Here is a 14257-nt window from a genome sequence, read left to right as displayed (position 1 = left end):
TCTCCTGTCTCTCCTGCTGTGCTCCTTAGCAGTGTATTTCAGTAAATCTACCTGTTCTGCTTCCCACTCTGTCTCTGGTGAATCCTCTCACCCCCATACCTCTGGCCTACAACAAAATACTAGCAAATCAAATTCAACATTATATAGAAAGGATCATACACCATGATCAAGTGTGATTTATCTCAGAAAGCAAGGATAGTTTAATATATGTAAATCAATATAATACCTCATATAAACAAAAGCAAACATAAAAGTCATATGTAATGTTAATAGACGCTGAGAAAGCATCTCATAAGATTCAACGCCCATTTCATAAAAACTCTAAACAAGATAGGAACAGAAGGAACCTACCTTAATATAATAAAGGCCATTTATCATAAGCCAAGTCAATACAATACCTATGGTAAAAAACTGAAACTTCCCCCTTAATATCAGGATCAAGACTAGAATACCCATTATTGCCACTCTGTTTAACTCAGTATTAGAAGTTTGGGCTAGAGCTATCAGACAGAATGAGAAAATATAGTGAATCTAAGTGTAAAAGAAGTGAAACTACCACTATTCACAGATGATATATACAGAAAGTCCTAAAGACTCCATCAAAAAGTTATTAGAAACAATAGACAAACACAGCAAAATGGCAGGTTATAAAATCAACATACAAAAATCCATATCCTTTTTATATATAATGAAGAAAAAATTAAGAAAATAACTCCATTTATAATTGATTCAAAAAGAATTAAATACCTCAGAATCAACCTTACAAAGGAAGTAAAAGACCTATACAATGAGAACGAGACCTATACCTATACTAAAGGACATAGGTAACCAAAGGAGATGGAAGGATATCCCATACTCATGGATGAGGAGAAGCAATATAATCAAAATGACATCTTGCCTGAAGTGATATATAAATTTAATGCAATCTCCCATCAAAATACCAACAATATTTTTCAAAGAAACTGAACAAAAGCTATTGAAATTTATATGCAACAACAAAAGGCCTGAAACTGCAAAAGCAGTCCTTAAAAAATGGATAACCAGTTACCTGATTTCAAACATTAACGCAACAGTACTAAAAACAATATGGAGGGGGCCTCTTTGGTGGCGCAAGGGGTTAGGATGCAACCTATGAAGCTATCAGCAGCCACTGCAGCATGAGTTTAAACTCCGGCCAGGGAGCTACCCACATGGTGCAGCACACCTTTCCTGACTTGCCTGCTGCTCCCCTCAGCAGCGTATTTCAGTCCATCTGCCTGTTCTGTTCCCCACTGTCTCTGGTGAATCCTTTCATCTCCCACACCTCTGGCCTGTACCCCCAGTTCTTGTATGCATAAATAAATAAATCTTAAAAAAAAATAATAAAAAATAAAAACAATATGGAATTGGTACAAAAATAGATACATGGATCAATGGACTAAAACTGAAAGCCCAGAAATAAATCCATGGATGTATCAATACCTAATCTATGATAACATAGTTATGACCATACAATGTGAAAAAGGCAGTCTCTTTAATAAATGGTGGGCACAAAAAACTGAAAAGTCACATATAAAATAATGAAATTGGATCACTCACTAACCACACACATAAAAATAAACTCTAAATGGATTAGAGATTTAGCTGTAAGATCTACAACACTCTGAAGAGGAAATGCAAATGGCCAACAGGCATATGAAAAAATGTTCAACGTCACTTGTCATCAGGGAAATGCAAATCAAGACTACCATGAGATACCATCTTACACCAGTGAGAATGGCACATATTAAAAAAACTAGCAACAACAAATGTTGGCGAGGGTGTGGAGAAAAAGGAACTCTCCTGCACTGCTGGTGGGAGTGCAAACTGATCCAACCACTATGGAGAGCTGTGTGGAGATTTCTGGACCTACTAAACATAGAGCTTCCATATGATCCAGCAATTCCACTCCTAGGTATTTACCCAAAGGACACAGAAACATCAATTCCAAAGAGCACCTGCACCCCTGTGTTTATAGCAGCACTGTTTACAATAGCTAAGCTTTGGAAACAACCCAAATGCCCAAAAATAGATGACTGGATCAAGAAGATGTGGTACTTATACACCATGGAATATTACTCAGCATTCAAAAAAGATAAACACATGCAATTTGCAGCAACATGGATGGCGCTGGAAGGGATCATGCTCAGCGAAATAAGCCAGAAAGAAAAAGAAAAATACCGGATGGTCTCACTCATAGCAAGAATCTAGAAAACTTAAATAAGGGACCAGGAAAATGAATAACTATAAGAAAGTGAAAATCAAAATCAACAAAAAACTATGAACCAGAGACACTTTTTGGGGGCGGGGGGCGGGAGGGGAGGGATTGGGGTCAGAATGGGGGGGCTGCAATTGTATGGGGAATATAAAAATAAAATTTATTATTTAAAAAAAAATCTACAATAAAATACACAGAAGAAAACACTGATAATACATTCCATGACATCAACAATAAAGATGTTTTTGGTAACTCAATCCCTATGACAACGGAAATAAAAAAAAAATTAAAATTTGGGATTACCTCAAGCTAAAAAGATTTTCTATAGAAAAATAAATGATTGAAAAGACACCCTATTAGATGAGAGAAAATATTCACATAATACATAACTGATAAGGGATTAATATCCAAGATACAGCTAAAAATACAATTCAATAACAAAAAAATAAACCACCAAATTAATAAGCAGGCAGTCAATATGACAGTTCACCAAAGAGGATATTCAGAAGGCTAATAAACATATGGAAAAAATGTTCATCATCACTTCCAATGAGAGATGCAGGTAAAAACACAATGCCATCTCACAACTGAGAGAATGGCACATATCAAAAATACCTCCAACAAGAAGTGCTAACAAGGATGCAAAAAAAAGGGGAATCCTACTACACTGTTAGTTGGAGTGTAAACTGGCACAACCAATATGAAAAGCAAACTTGATTTACCTTAAAAAAACCATGTGGGTTGCTTCCTAAGGGGGTCAGGGATCCAACTTGTGCTGCAGAGGCTGCAGATAGCATCACAGTGCTGTGCTGTGCTTAGCCCCTTGCACCACCAGGGAGGCCCTAGGACTGTTTTCCTTTCTATGAAATGGTAACCTGTTGATGGGAATATACCGGACATTGAATGAGGACTAGAGGATTAAGAATGAAGATGTGGAAGAAGTTACCAGAGGAAACAAAGATTTCCAATCATTGTTGATAACCCCGTTAAAAGTTAGACCAAGAACTTCTAGTGATTCCAAACCACCATGCTGAACTAGTCTCAATAGAACTCAGAAATTTAGGTTTAGGAATTATGAGGAGAGGTGTTTGAAATGATCCATGTTGAAAGGTCTGGAACCAGCATAAGACAACACAGCAAAGGTTCTTGATCTCTTCCCTGACCCTTAAAGATTTATAAGGCCTATCACATTCCACTGGATTTAAACAGCTTCATGTCTTAGTTCAATCTCACTAACAAGACTTATAAGCTTAATCAATATCTTATACATCATCGTGGAGAGTATTTCTTCCTATATAGTGAGTTACATGAGAAAGTGAATCCAACATTGGTTGTCATTTGAGACTAGACTGAATAAAATTAACTAGTTCATAAATTTCTAGCAGGAAACAGATTAAAGTTTCCTTCAACAACTTAGAAAGCTTTTAGTATGTGAGTGAAGTAAAAAAAAAAAAGCTTTAATATTCATTATATCACCTTAAAACTAGCTTTAATACAACATACCATTTATAAGTTCATGTATTCTGATTTTTTTTAAAGATTTATTTATTTATACATACAAGAGCTGGGGTACAGGTCAGAGGTGTGGGGGTGTGAGAGGATTCACCAGAGACAGAGCAGGGAACAGAACAGGCAGATGGACAGAAGAATGCTGCTGAGAGGAGCAGCGGGCAAGTCAGGAGAGGTCTGCTGCGCCATGTGGGTAGCTCTCTGGCAGGCCGGGGATCGAACTCGCCCTGCAGCAGCGGAGAGCTTCACAGGTTGTGTCTTAACCCCTTGTGCCACCAGGGAAGTGCCTATTCTGATTTCTTTAAAAAAAAAAAAAAAAAAAAAAACAAACCTCTGGGGCCTCCCCTGGTGGCGCAGTGGTTGAAAGCTGGGCTGCGAAGCTGCCTGGAGCCTCTGCAGCACCGGTTTTCGGCAAGGGTCCCACATGGTGCGCAGAACTCTCCTGCCGCGCCCACTGCTGCCCTCAGCAGTGTATTTTGTCAGTCTGCCTATTCTGTTCCCCGCTGTGGCTCTGGTGAATTCTCTCACCCTTCCACGCTTCTGACTGTACCCAGTGCTTGTATAAATAAATAAATCTTAAAAAAAAAACAAAAAAAAAAAACCAAAAAAAAAAACCCTCTGAGGAAAAACCACTCAGGTTACAGCCCTTGCTGTAAAATGGAAGATTTTCTATTACACATAGCTCACTGTTAAATAATTTCTTTCACAATGGCAGTTATAAGAGTTAAAGTGGTCTAATTAAACCATTCCTCCTCTAGACTTGAAGACAGAAAGGTAAATATTAATAGCTGTATGCAATAAAAAGTCACATAACAAAATGAAAGTTAAGAGACTTCATCAACATGTGTGGTTCGAATTATGGTCTATACGTAGATGCCTTACAAGTTGCAATCCTCTGATCTCTGAAATCAAGCCCATAATCTTAACAACCATCCCAAGCAACCCCATCATCCTCCTACAACCCCCACACCCTCCAAAAACCTGCCATATCTCAGTATTTGGCACAACCTTTCCAGTAACCTGACACCTGAAAACACCTTCGTGCCTCAAGGGCCTCTGCAACGATGGGATATGATATTTCATCTAATCCATATTAATGCAACAATAAGGTAAAATGAGTGTAGACATGTAGTTATTTTACCTATTAATTTTGTTTTTAGAATTAATCCACTTTTCAGTATCCACTTAAAAATTTCCCTGTTCCAGGGCCTCCCCAGTGGTGCAGCGGCTGAGCGCTGGGTTGCGAAGCTGCCCGCAGCCTCTGCAGCGCCGGTTTGATGTAGCGCCGGTTCGATCCCAGGCCACCAGAGGAAGGTCCCACATGGCGTGCAGACCTCTCCTACCGCCCGCTGCTCCCCTCAGCAGTGTACCTCGGTCCTTCTGCCTGCTCTGCTCCCCGCTCTGGCTCTGGTGAATTCTCTCACCCTCCCGCGCTTCTGACTGTACCCAGTGCTTGTATAAATAAATAAATAAATAAACATTAAAAAAAAAATTTCCCTGTTCCAAAACATCATCTTTTCCCTGGTGGTATTGCAATGGCCTCCTAACTAGCACTCCTAACCTATTGTTGCAGGCTTCCCCTCTGCCCCAACCATCAAAACTGTTTTCCACTATGCTTTTGTAGCAAAGTGATCTTTCTGAAACACAAATTTTACCATAAACCCACTTATTTAAAATCTTTTCATTGACTTAATCAAAGCTCCAGGAATAAAGCCTCCCACAGAGCCTTGACTCTCTCTCTAACCAACAGTAACTTTCCATGTGCTTTTCCCTCAACAAAGGTTCTTTCCCCTTCCCTTTGCCTAATCAATCTGTTGTCAGGTCTCGGCTGTCATGACTTCTTCAAGAAGGCTTTCCCCAGCTTCATTGACAAGGTCAGATTCTCTTAAACTATGCTTTCCAAACACATTAGCATATATCAGCTTTTCATTTATTTATGTGACCATTTAAATGGTCTGCCTCCTGGGGCCTCCCTGGTGGCACAAGGGTTGGGACACAACCTATGAAGCAACCCGTAGCCACTGCAGCACGAGTTCAATTCCCAGCCAGCCAGGGAGCTACCCACATGGGGCAGCAGACCTCTCCTCACTCGCCTGTTGCTTCCCTCAGCAGTATACTTCAGTCTATCTGCCTGTTCTGTTCCCTCCTCTGTCTCTGGTGAATACTCTCACCCTCCCCCACACACACCTTTGGCCTGTACCCCCAGCTGTTGTATGCATGAATAAATAAATCTTTAAAATAACATAAGAAAACAAAAATGGTCTGCCCCCTACTCTAGACTGCAAATACTAGAAAGTCAGACAAAAATATGTTGGGGTTTACCGAGGTTCCTTGGCATCCAGAACAATGTATGGCCCATGGTGAATGTGCAATAACATAATGTTCAATGAATTAAGTCCTCGCTGGAATATATACCAGGCAAAACAACAACTATTGCTCTCTGATGATCAAGTGTCTATAATATCATTGTCTAAAAGAACTTTCTGTAATGATGGGATTATTTTGTGTCTACATTGTCCAAAAGGGTGTTGCTAATGAGCACCTGAAAAGTGTTGGTACAACAGAGACACTGAATTTTAACTTCGACTAAGATGCAAAGACCACATGGGGGCTGACAACTACTGTAGTGAACAGCACAGGTGTACAGTCTTGTCTCAGTCTTTTCAATTTCTGTACTTTGCTTCACTTCGCATAGTTTACATCATGTCTCAAAAAAGCAATAAAATCTAGGTTTCTTTTTGTCCCCACAATGTACCTTGCAAAGAATGGAAAACTTAATGAACGTCTGATCACTTGATATCTGAGTAGCGCACACCTCTTTTCGCCCTGAATTTTTTTTTTTTTTTTTTGAAAAGCGATAAACTACAAGCGGTTCTTTTCAAATTGGTTTTCAGGAGAGCCAACCCTAAAATCAGCTCTTTCTCCTTACGCTTTCTAGTTTTCCACAGTTTGGAACTGCAGCGTGAGCCTTCTGCATTCCTAGACCTTCTTACCGGCGAAAAAACCTTTTAACGTTACACATGAGTTCAGGGAAGCACAAACGGCGAGAAGCCGCAGGAGATTAATCACGCAGTGTATACAACGCACACAGTTTCCCTCAAGGGGCGCCCAGCACTTCAGGCAAACTAATCTCTTAATTGTCTCGCCAACCAAATCGCCCAGGGCAACCACACTCTCCCCGCCTAAGCTACCCGTCCCCCTCCGTCAGAGCACGGTAAGCTCCACCTCCTCCCCAAAGCGGTTTACTACGGGTACTGAACTTTTAATGCAATTCAAAAGACCCGAGAAGTGAGGGAGAGTAAAGGCAAGTCTTTGAAATAAGAAAAAGAGAGTGAGACTGGAAGCAGACAGGCAGGCCAAGAGTCGGGACCCAGGAAGCCAGATGGCTCCGGCCAGCCCTTAAAAGTGCAATTACGGGCCTCCCTGGTGGCGCGAGGGGTTGAGCACAGCACTGTGAAGCTGTCCGCAGCCTCTGCAGCACGAGTTCGATCCCCGGCCGGCCAGGGAGCAACCCACATGGCGCGGCAGACCTCTCCTGACTCACCGGCTGCCCCCTCAGCAGTGTATTTCAGTCAGTCTGCCTCTTCTGTTCCCCGCTCTGTCTCTGGTGAATCCTCTCACCCCCCGCATCTCTGGCCTGTACCCCAGTTCGCGCAATTACTAGCCCGGGGCCGCGACAGGCGGCGCGCGAGAAGCGGGGCTGCGCGGGCGGGCGCTCAGGGGCTCGACGCACCCCCGACCCCTCCCGCCGGGCTCACCCTCTCCGGGCCGGGCCGCTCGCCCGCGAGGTAGCGATGCCTCGGAAGCGTCGGTGCAGTCAGAGTCCCGCTGGGCTGCGCCTCCAGCCAGGCCTTGGCCTCCTCGTCGTCCTCGTCGTCCGTACACTCCCGCGGCGGGGCTTCGCAGCCGCAGTCGGCGCCCAGCTCCAGGCCCTGCTCCTCCACATCCTCCACCGTCACCACCTCGTCCTCGCCCAAGCTCCCCGCCTCCGGCTCCTCCTCCGCCTCCTCGACCTCCTCCACCTCCACCTCCTCCTCCTCCAGCTCGCTGGGCCACGGCAGGTCCTCAGGCTCCATGTTGGTGTCTCGTTCTAGGAGGCTGAGGAGGAGGCGAGGGGAGGGGGAGGGAGGGGAGAGCGCCGGCCGGCGGTTGCTCCCGCGCGCAAGCGCAAAGGCTGCCGCCGCCTGGCGCGGGGCGCCGGAGGGCGCGGCGGGCGGGGCTGGGAGTGAGCCCGCGCGTTGCTAAGGACGCCCCGCTGGGGTGGGCGGGAAGGCTGGAGATGGGGGGGGGAGGGTTGGCGACGGACGACGCCACCACTTTGCCCCCGTCACCGGGTGGGATCTTACTCACAGTACTATAAGCTCACAATAAACCCGGGCTGGGCTCCTCTGGAGGAGGGGGGAATTTAGCCCTCGGCCGGGTTGAGCCAAAACTGAATTTTGCCCTTGCGCTGAGGAAAGATCAGATCCCAGAACAAACCCATGCCAATTGAATTTGCAAATTATAATGTTTTTAAGATCAAGTACCTTCTATGTGACATAATGTAGACCCTAAGAGTGGAAAAGTCTCAGGGACAGAGGGGCCAGGTAAGAACTGAGGTCTGGTATCAGAAAGATGGAGGTCGAATATATCGCTACACACCGTGTTGTGACTGAGCGTCTGTAAAATATAGACCATCGCATAGGAGATTGTGATAATTAAAGGATATGGCCAAAGTGAAGGATTTCATGTAGGTATTATTCGTTGATTATTGCTACAGTAACTCATAAAATGCTTACAGTTCTGTGAGCAAGTATTATTACCATTTAATATTTGAAGAGCCAAAGGCTCAGAAAAATAACGTGCCCCGAGGCTTTTACCTAGTTAAGTGACTGGCTGAGTCAATATCCTCCGAGATCTTCTGTAAGTGCAGTAATTGCCCTGACCCAGACCTATCAGCTAATAAAGGATAAAAGAGCAAAAATCTGCCAATAAAAGATATTTATACTGATAGTGCCTATGTTTGGGGGCTGGTTAGTGACTGTGAAATGCTTTAGAAATAGATTTCCTGGGCCTCCCCTGGTGGCGCAGTGGTTGAGCGCTGGGTTGCGAGGCTGCCCACAGTCTCCGGAGCGCCAGTTCGATCCCCGGCCACCAGCGAGGGTTCCCCCCCCCCAAAAAAAATAGATTTCCTGACCCCTTCACAAGCCCCTGGAAAATGAATGACAACTTAAAGAATCTTGAGATGCTTTGTTATTACTTAAGGAAATAGCCATAATTAAAGTGGAGTTGAGCAAAAATTTCTCATGGTATTACCCACAATAGAAGAGATACATTGGCAATGATGTTGAACCAACATTGGTAGAATTTTAGGGGTATTGCCCAGGATATATATCCTATCTGCAAGTGACTCAACTCTGGCAAGACTAGCAAGGCAAAACATGAACTGTAGCCCAAAACCTCAGGTCTCCTTTGAACACCTCTAAATGGACTGGGAATACACTCAAGTACAACTCTCTTTAAAGTAGGTTGAGGCTTTTCCCACTAGAGAGGGCCTACTGTCATGGCGGTGGGGAGGTTGCTCATTTTGCACTTTTGACTTAAGAAGTCCCAGTGAATCCCTGCAGTAATAAGCACACACATTTCATTGATACCATTGTTAGGTAATTCTATAAAGCTTTACTATTTACTAAGAAACCCCAATATCTTTATCATCCACAAACTTTCAGGAAAAAGAAGAGAACTAATGTAATTATAAAACTATCAAAACTCTCAGAAACATGAACTTTCAAGGCTCAAAATACTTCCATCTGGCTTGATAGCAATAAAATCCCTTCTAAGGGTCCAACCCACAAGTTATCTCCTGAGTTGATAATGGGATATCATGTATTTAGGAACTACTTCCAGTGCTAGAGTCTTCCGCAGTACAAACTGATGACTAATTGTTGCAGGGGATCCATACAAAAAGTCCTATAAGGTATGTAGAACCTGCATTCCAAAGCACTCACTTAAACAACCTCTCCCTGCTCTGAAATCCAAAAATTTGGTCTTCTGACAAAATAGCTTTAAGAATTTTCATTTGTGGGCCTCCCTAGTGGCGCGAGGGGTTAAGACACAACCTATGAAGCTATCTGCAGCCTCTGCAGCATTAGTTCGATCCCCGGCCAGGGAGCTACCCACATGGTGCAGCAGACCTCTCCTGTCTCACCGCTGCTCCCTTCAGCAGTGTATTTCAGTCTGCCTGTTTACTCCCCACTTTGTCTCTGGTGAATCCTCTACCCCCTACACATATACCTCTGGCCTGTACCCCAATTATTGTATGCATAAATAAATATTTTTTAAAAATTTCACTTGCACCTCAATGGAAAAGAACTTATCAGGCACTGTTAACAATTGGCCCAAAAGTAAAATTCCAAGGCATTGGGCAGCTTTTGCCCAAATCAAAGTTCAGACATACTTAGAGAGCTGACATTCATCTGATGTGCTGGGATAAAATCATACCTGTAGGGCCTGTGGAGAAAAAAAAAATAGAGTTTTCTCAGAGTTTCTCATGGTTTTTTTTGCCAAGGCCTTACAGCACAGGTGGCCTAATAGACAACATGTAGCCTTGAGATGTAGTCTGCATGTACAGAAAGTAGTAAATAGTATGTAACCTTGATGTGTAGTTCTCATGTGCATAAACACAGTAGGCTTAAACTTGGCCCTGTCCTGGCTTTGTCTATAAATCATATAAAAGTAAATAGAGCTCCTGGGTGGGTCACCCGCTGATGGGCTAGGGGCCACTGCTGCAAAGGGAGCCCAGGGGGCTGCCCCTGTTGGATGGGGCCACTGTTGCTACTGCTATTTCTGTTGCTGCCTTTGCTGCTGCTGCTACTGCTGCTGCTGCCAGGGATGAGGTGCCGTGGGAGCCCAAGGAGGATAAAGGGGGGTCCACAGGGCCTGAGTGGCCTACCACCACCAAGAGCTGTCACTAGGCTGCTGTCGCTGGAGCCACTGGGTTGAACTGCTCTCACTGGAGAGATGATGCTGTTGCTACCTGCGTATCTCCTGCTGCCTTGTAAGAAAGACTTGTTCCTGCTCCCCACATAATGGCTTTGTGACCTGCTTTTTTGTCTGCCGCCATCAAGAACCTGGCAAACTTATAGCTAAGGCCCTATATATGGCAACGAGAATGGGTGCCACACAGACAAGTATGAGGGCCAACAAAACCACTTGTGAAAATGTTGAGATACTTCTATATATTCATTGGTAGCTAGCCAAAGCTCCAAGCACATTTCCCCTTTTACCTTCTGCTGCCTCAACCTGCCGCCAGAGGATCCAAAACCAAAGGGTTAATGCCTGCTTCAGTTTGAGCCTCTAATTTGCTTAGGTTATGCCCTTGTTTTTAAATATTTTCATATCACCATGGCCTGGGAATAAAGGGGAGATGAGGCACTATTTGATGAAAGGGTCAGAACAAATGAATTGGGAAATTACTATTAACTTGGATTTACTTGAAACCAGAGCTGATGAAGTTCTCAGTTTGTAAATCTGTTGGAGCTGTCCTAAGGGAAACCCAGGGAAAGAACAGAGCTCTGGTGAACCTTGAGCCAGAACATTCTAAGTGTGTGGGCCAGCATGGCAGTAGCAGGAGCCATCAAAGTAAGACCCCTGCCTGCAAAAGTCAACACTGGGGGTGGGGGAGGGGGGCCTTGGAACAGCAGGGTCAGCTGGGCTTCTCCCTCCAAAATATCCTTCTTTCAAATCCAAGACTTTAAAAGTCTAGGGCCTCCCCCTGGTGGTGCAGCGGTTGAGCCCTGGGCTGCGAAGCTGCCCGCAGCCTCTGCAGCGCTGGTTTGATCCCTGGCTGCTGGTGAGGGTCCCACATGGCAAGCAGACCTCTCCTGCCGCGCCCACTGCTCCCCTCAGTAGTGTATTTCATCAGTCTGCCTGTTCTGTTTCCCACTCTGTCTCTGGTGAATCCTCTCACCCTCCCGCGCTTCTGACTATACCCAGTGCTTGTATAAATAAATAAATAAAATCTAAAAATAAAATAAAATAAAAGTTCAGGTCTTTATTTTAGATAGGAAAAGGGAGTATACATAGACAAATAACCTCAGATAGTCAGATTACAACATAGTGAATCAAATTATATCCCTCTTTTAGAACCTTTTGCCTCTGAATAAAATCCAAGGACTTAATCATGGCCCACACATGATCTGGTTCTTATTCAGATATGTCTAGATCTAAACTACTGCCATCCTTCTTGCTTGTCTCACTCATGTCACACTATCCTTCTGACTATCTTCAACATACAAAACCACTCCCACTTCAGGGCCCGTACACCTGCTGTTCCACCATCTAGAACCCATTTTCAGAGTCACTGCTTACTTTATCACTTTATCTCCCTCATAACCCAATACACCTACACACTTACCCATGCTTTATTACTCTTTTTTAGAACCAACATTTATTTGTTTAATTTCTGTCTCCTCCCAACAGGATGCAAGCTCTGCGAGAAAAGGGATTTTTGTCTGTTTTGCATACCACTGTATGCCCGGTGCCTAGAACAGTGTCTGACTTAAGAAGGTGTTTGGTCAACATTGTTGAATGAAATGGATGGAGATTGATTTGAATTGACTGGTCAAAAAATCCTGATTAGAACTTCAGGATAAATTTGGTTACACTGGTGCTAATAAAGGTGTCTATCTACTGAGGAACATTTAAATTCCTTTCCCAGATGACTTCTGGGGGTATTAGGTGGGAAGAAAGTGAAGTACATCTCCAGGTGTTTGAGTGGGTGAATGGGGAGCTGATTATAACCTGCAGTTGACTCTTAGTGGCAAACTCTCCCTTTGGATGAGTCATTTCCACTGATGACTAAAATAATCCATTAATAGTTTAATTTTTATAATAATTTTATAGCAACCAGAAAAAATTATGAAATACAATATGTGACACATGTACAGAGAATTTTTGTTTTATATATGTATTGTGTCTGTATATATGATAAATTTAGTACATGATAAATCACTAAGGACAACATGGAATATGCAATAAGTTTCTATTCCTATGAGTATAAAATTACTATCTCAACTCACTGATACCTTGATGGTTGCTACCATATTACTGGTTAACAGCTAGATGTTATTGTCAGTAACTAGGTCAAACTTATTTAAAGAAAGTCCTTACTGTTGAACTCACATATTGTATCCATCCCTGCAACGAGGTGCCCATTTAGGCACAGAACTTCACAGTTACTCCACTAGGTTCAATGAATCATTACATTTCTCTCCCCGATTATTAATTAGATTCTTACTTTTGCTCTATCTTGGGCTGATAATCAATTCCAAATATCCCATATTTATTAAAAGGTTTTTTGCTTGGGATACTCTCAGATACCACATTCTGTTTCTTCTTTTTTTTTTTTTAAGATTTATGTATTTTTTTAAATATATACTCAGCTATTTATTTTTTTTAGATTTATTTATTTATGCGTACAAGAACTGGGGTACAGGCCAGAGGTGTGGGGTGTGAGAGGATTCACCAGAGACAAAGTGGAGAACAGAACAGGCAGATTGACTGAAATACACTGCTGAGGGGAGCAGCGGGAGAGAAAGGAGAAATCTGCTGCGCCATGTGGGTAGCTCCCTGGCCGGGGATCAAACTTGTGCTGCAGAGGCTGCAGACAGCTTCATAGGTTGCGTCTTAACCCCTTGTGCTACCAGGGGGGGCCCAAGATTTATGTATTTATGTATACAAGAACTGGAGTACAGGCCAGAGGTGCAGGGAATGAGAGGATTCACCAGAGACAGAGTGGGGAACAGAACTGGCAGTTTACTGAAATACACTGCTGAGGGGAGCAGCAGGTGAGACAGGAGAGGTCTGCTGGCCATGTGGGTCACCTCCTTGGCTGAGGATTGAACTCGTACTGCAGTGGATGCGGATAGCTTCATAATGCTGAGACTTAACCCCTTGCGTCACCAGGGAGGCCCTGTTTCACATAGTATTCTTTGGTTACATGCAACACAAATGACTCTAGTCAACTTAATTTAAAAATAAAGTTATTGGAAAGATATAATCTAGCTTACATATCATGGAGGATAACCTGCTACCTCTTGTTCTCCAATCCTGTTAAAATGATTGTCATCAATGTATGAAATCAAAGTCCATAAAGACAAAATTATGACCATGCTTTTTCTTTTATTTTTTCCTTTAAAATATGACCCAATGCTAAACCAAAGTAGCCTTGAGTTAAAAGAACAGTTTTACAAATGATCTTCCACTTGAAAGCAATTGTCTTTTCTGTGCATTGTTTATTGGGAGAGAGAAAAAAATGAAATTTCAAGATCAATAGCAGCAGCATACCAGTTACTAAGAGCTGGGTTGATTTTTATCTAGTAAGTTATTACATTTGAATCAGCAACTGCAATTCAACTTACTACATGATGATCCAATAAAATTTTCCAAGACACACACTAACCAGGTGAGTGACATGGTGATAAGAATCATCACTTAAAAATATTTCCAGTTTTTGATGGTGCCAAAAGAGGA

The 14257-nt window shown here is 43.2% G+C and overlaps 1 protein-coding gene across 6 annotated transcripts in view; it reads right to left on the bottom strand.

Moving 5' to 3' along the window:
- Positions 1 to 7906, bottom strand: part of ALMS1 (ALMS1 centrosome and basal body associated protein) — a 136101-nt gene extending 128195 nt beyond the window's left edge. For 4 of the 6 annotated variants that reach the window (XM_037527633.2, XM_054701731.1, XM_054701730.1 and 1 more), the window contains exon 1: positions 7504 to 7900. In XM_037527633.2, the coding sequence (XP_037383530.1) occupies positions 7504 to 7821 (318 nt within the window). In that variant the 5' untranslated portion in view covers positions 7822 to 7900. Of the gene's footprint in view, positions 1 to 7503 lie in introns of all 6 variants that reach the window. The other 2 variants (XM_037527631.2, XM_054701734.1) reach the window with 2 other exon arrangements.
- Positions 7907 to 14257: the final 6351 nt, after the last annotated feature.

The sequence above is a fragment of the Talpa occidentalis genome, unplaced genomic scaffold (assembly GCF_014898055.3).
Source record: "Talpa occidentalis isolate TD23 unplaced genomic scaffold, MPIMG_talOcc4v2.1 talOcc4.5, whole genome shotgun sequence".
NCBI lineage: Eukaryota > Metazoa > Chordata > Mammalia > Eulipotyphla > Talpidae > Talpa > Talpa occidentalis.
The sequence above is the reverse complement of the archived record's forward strand: the minus strand, read 5'-3'. Positions and strand labels throughout refer to the sequence as shown.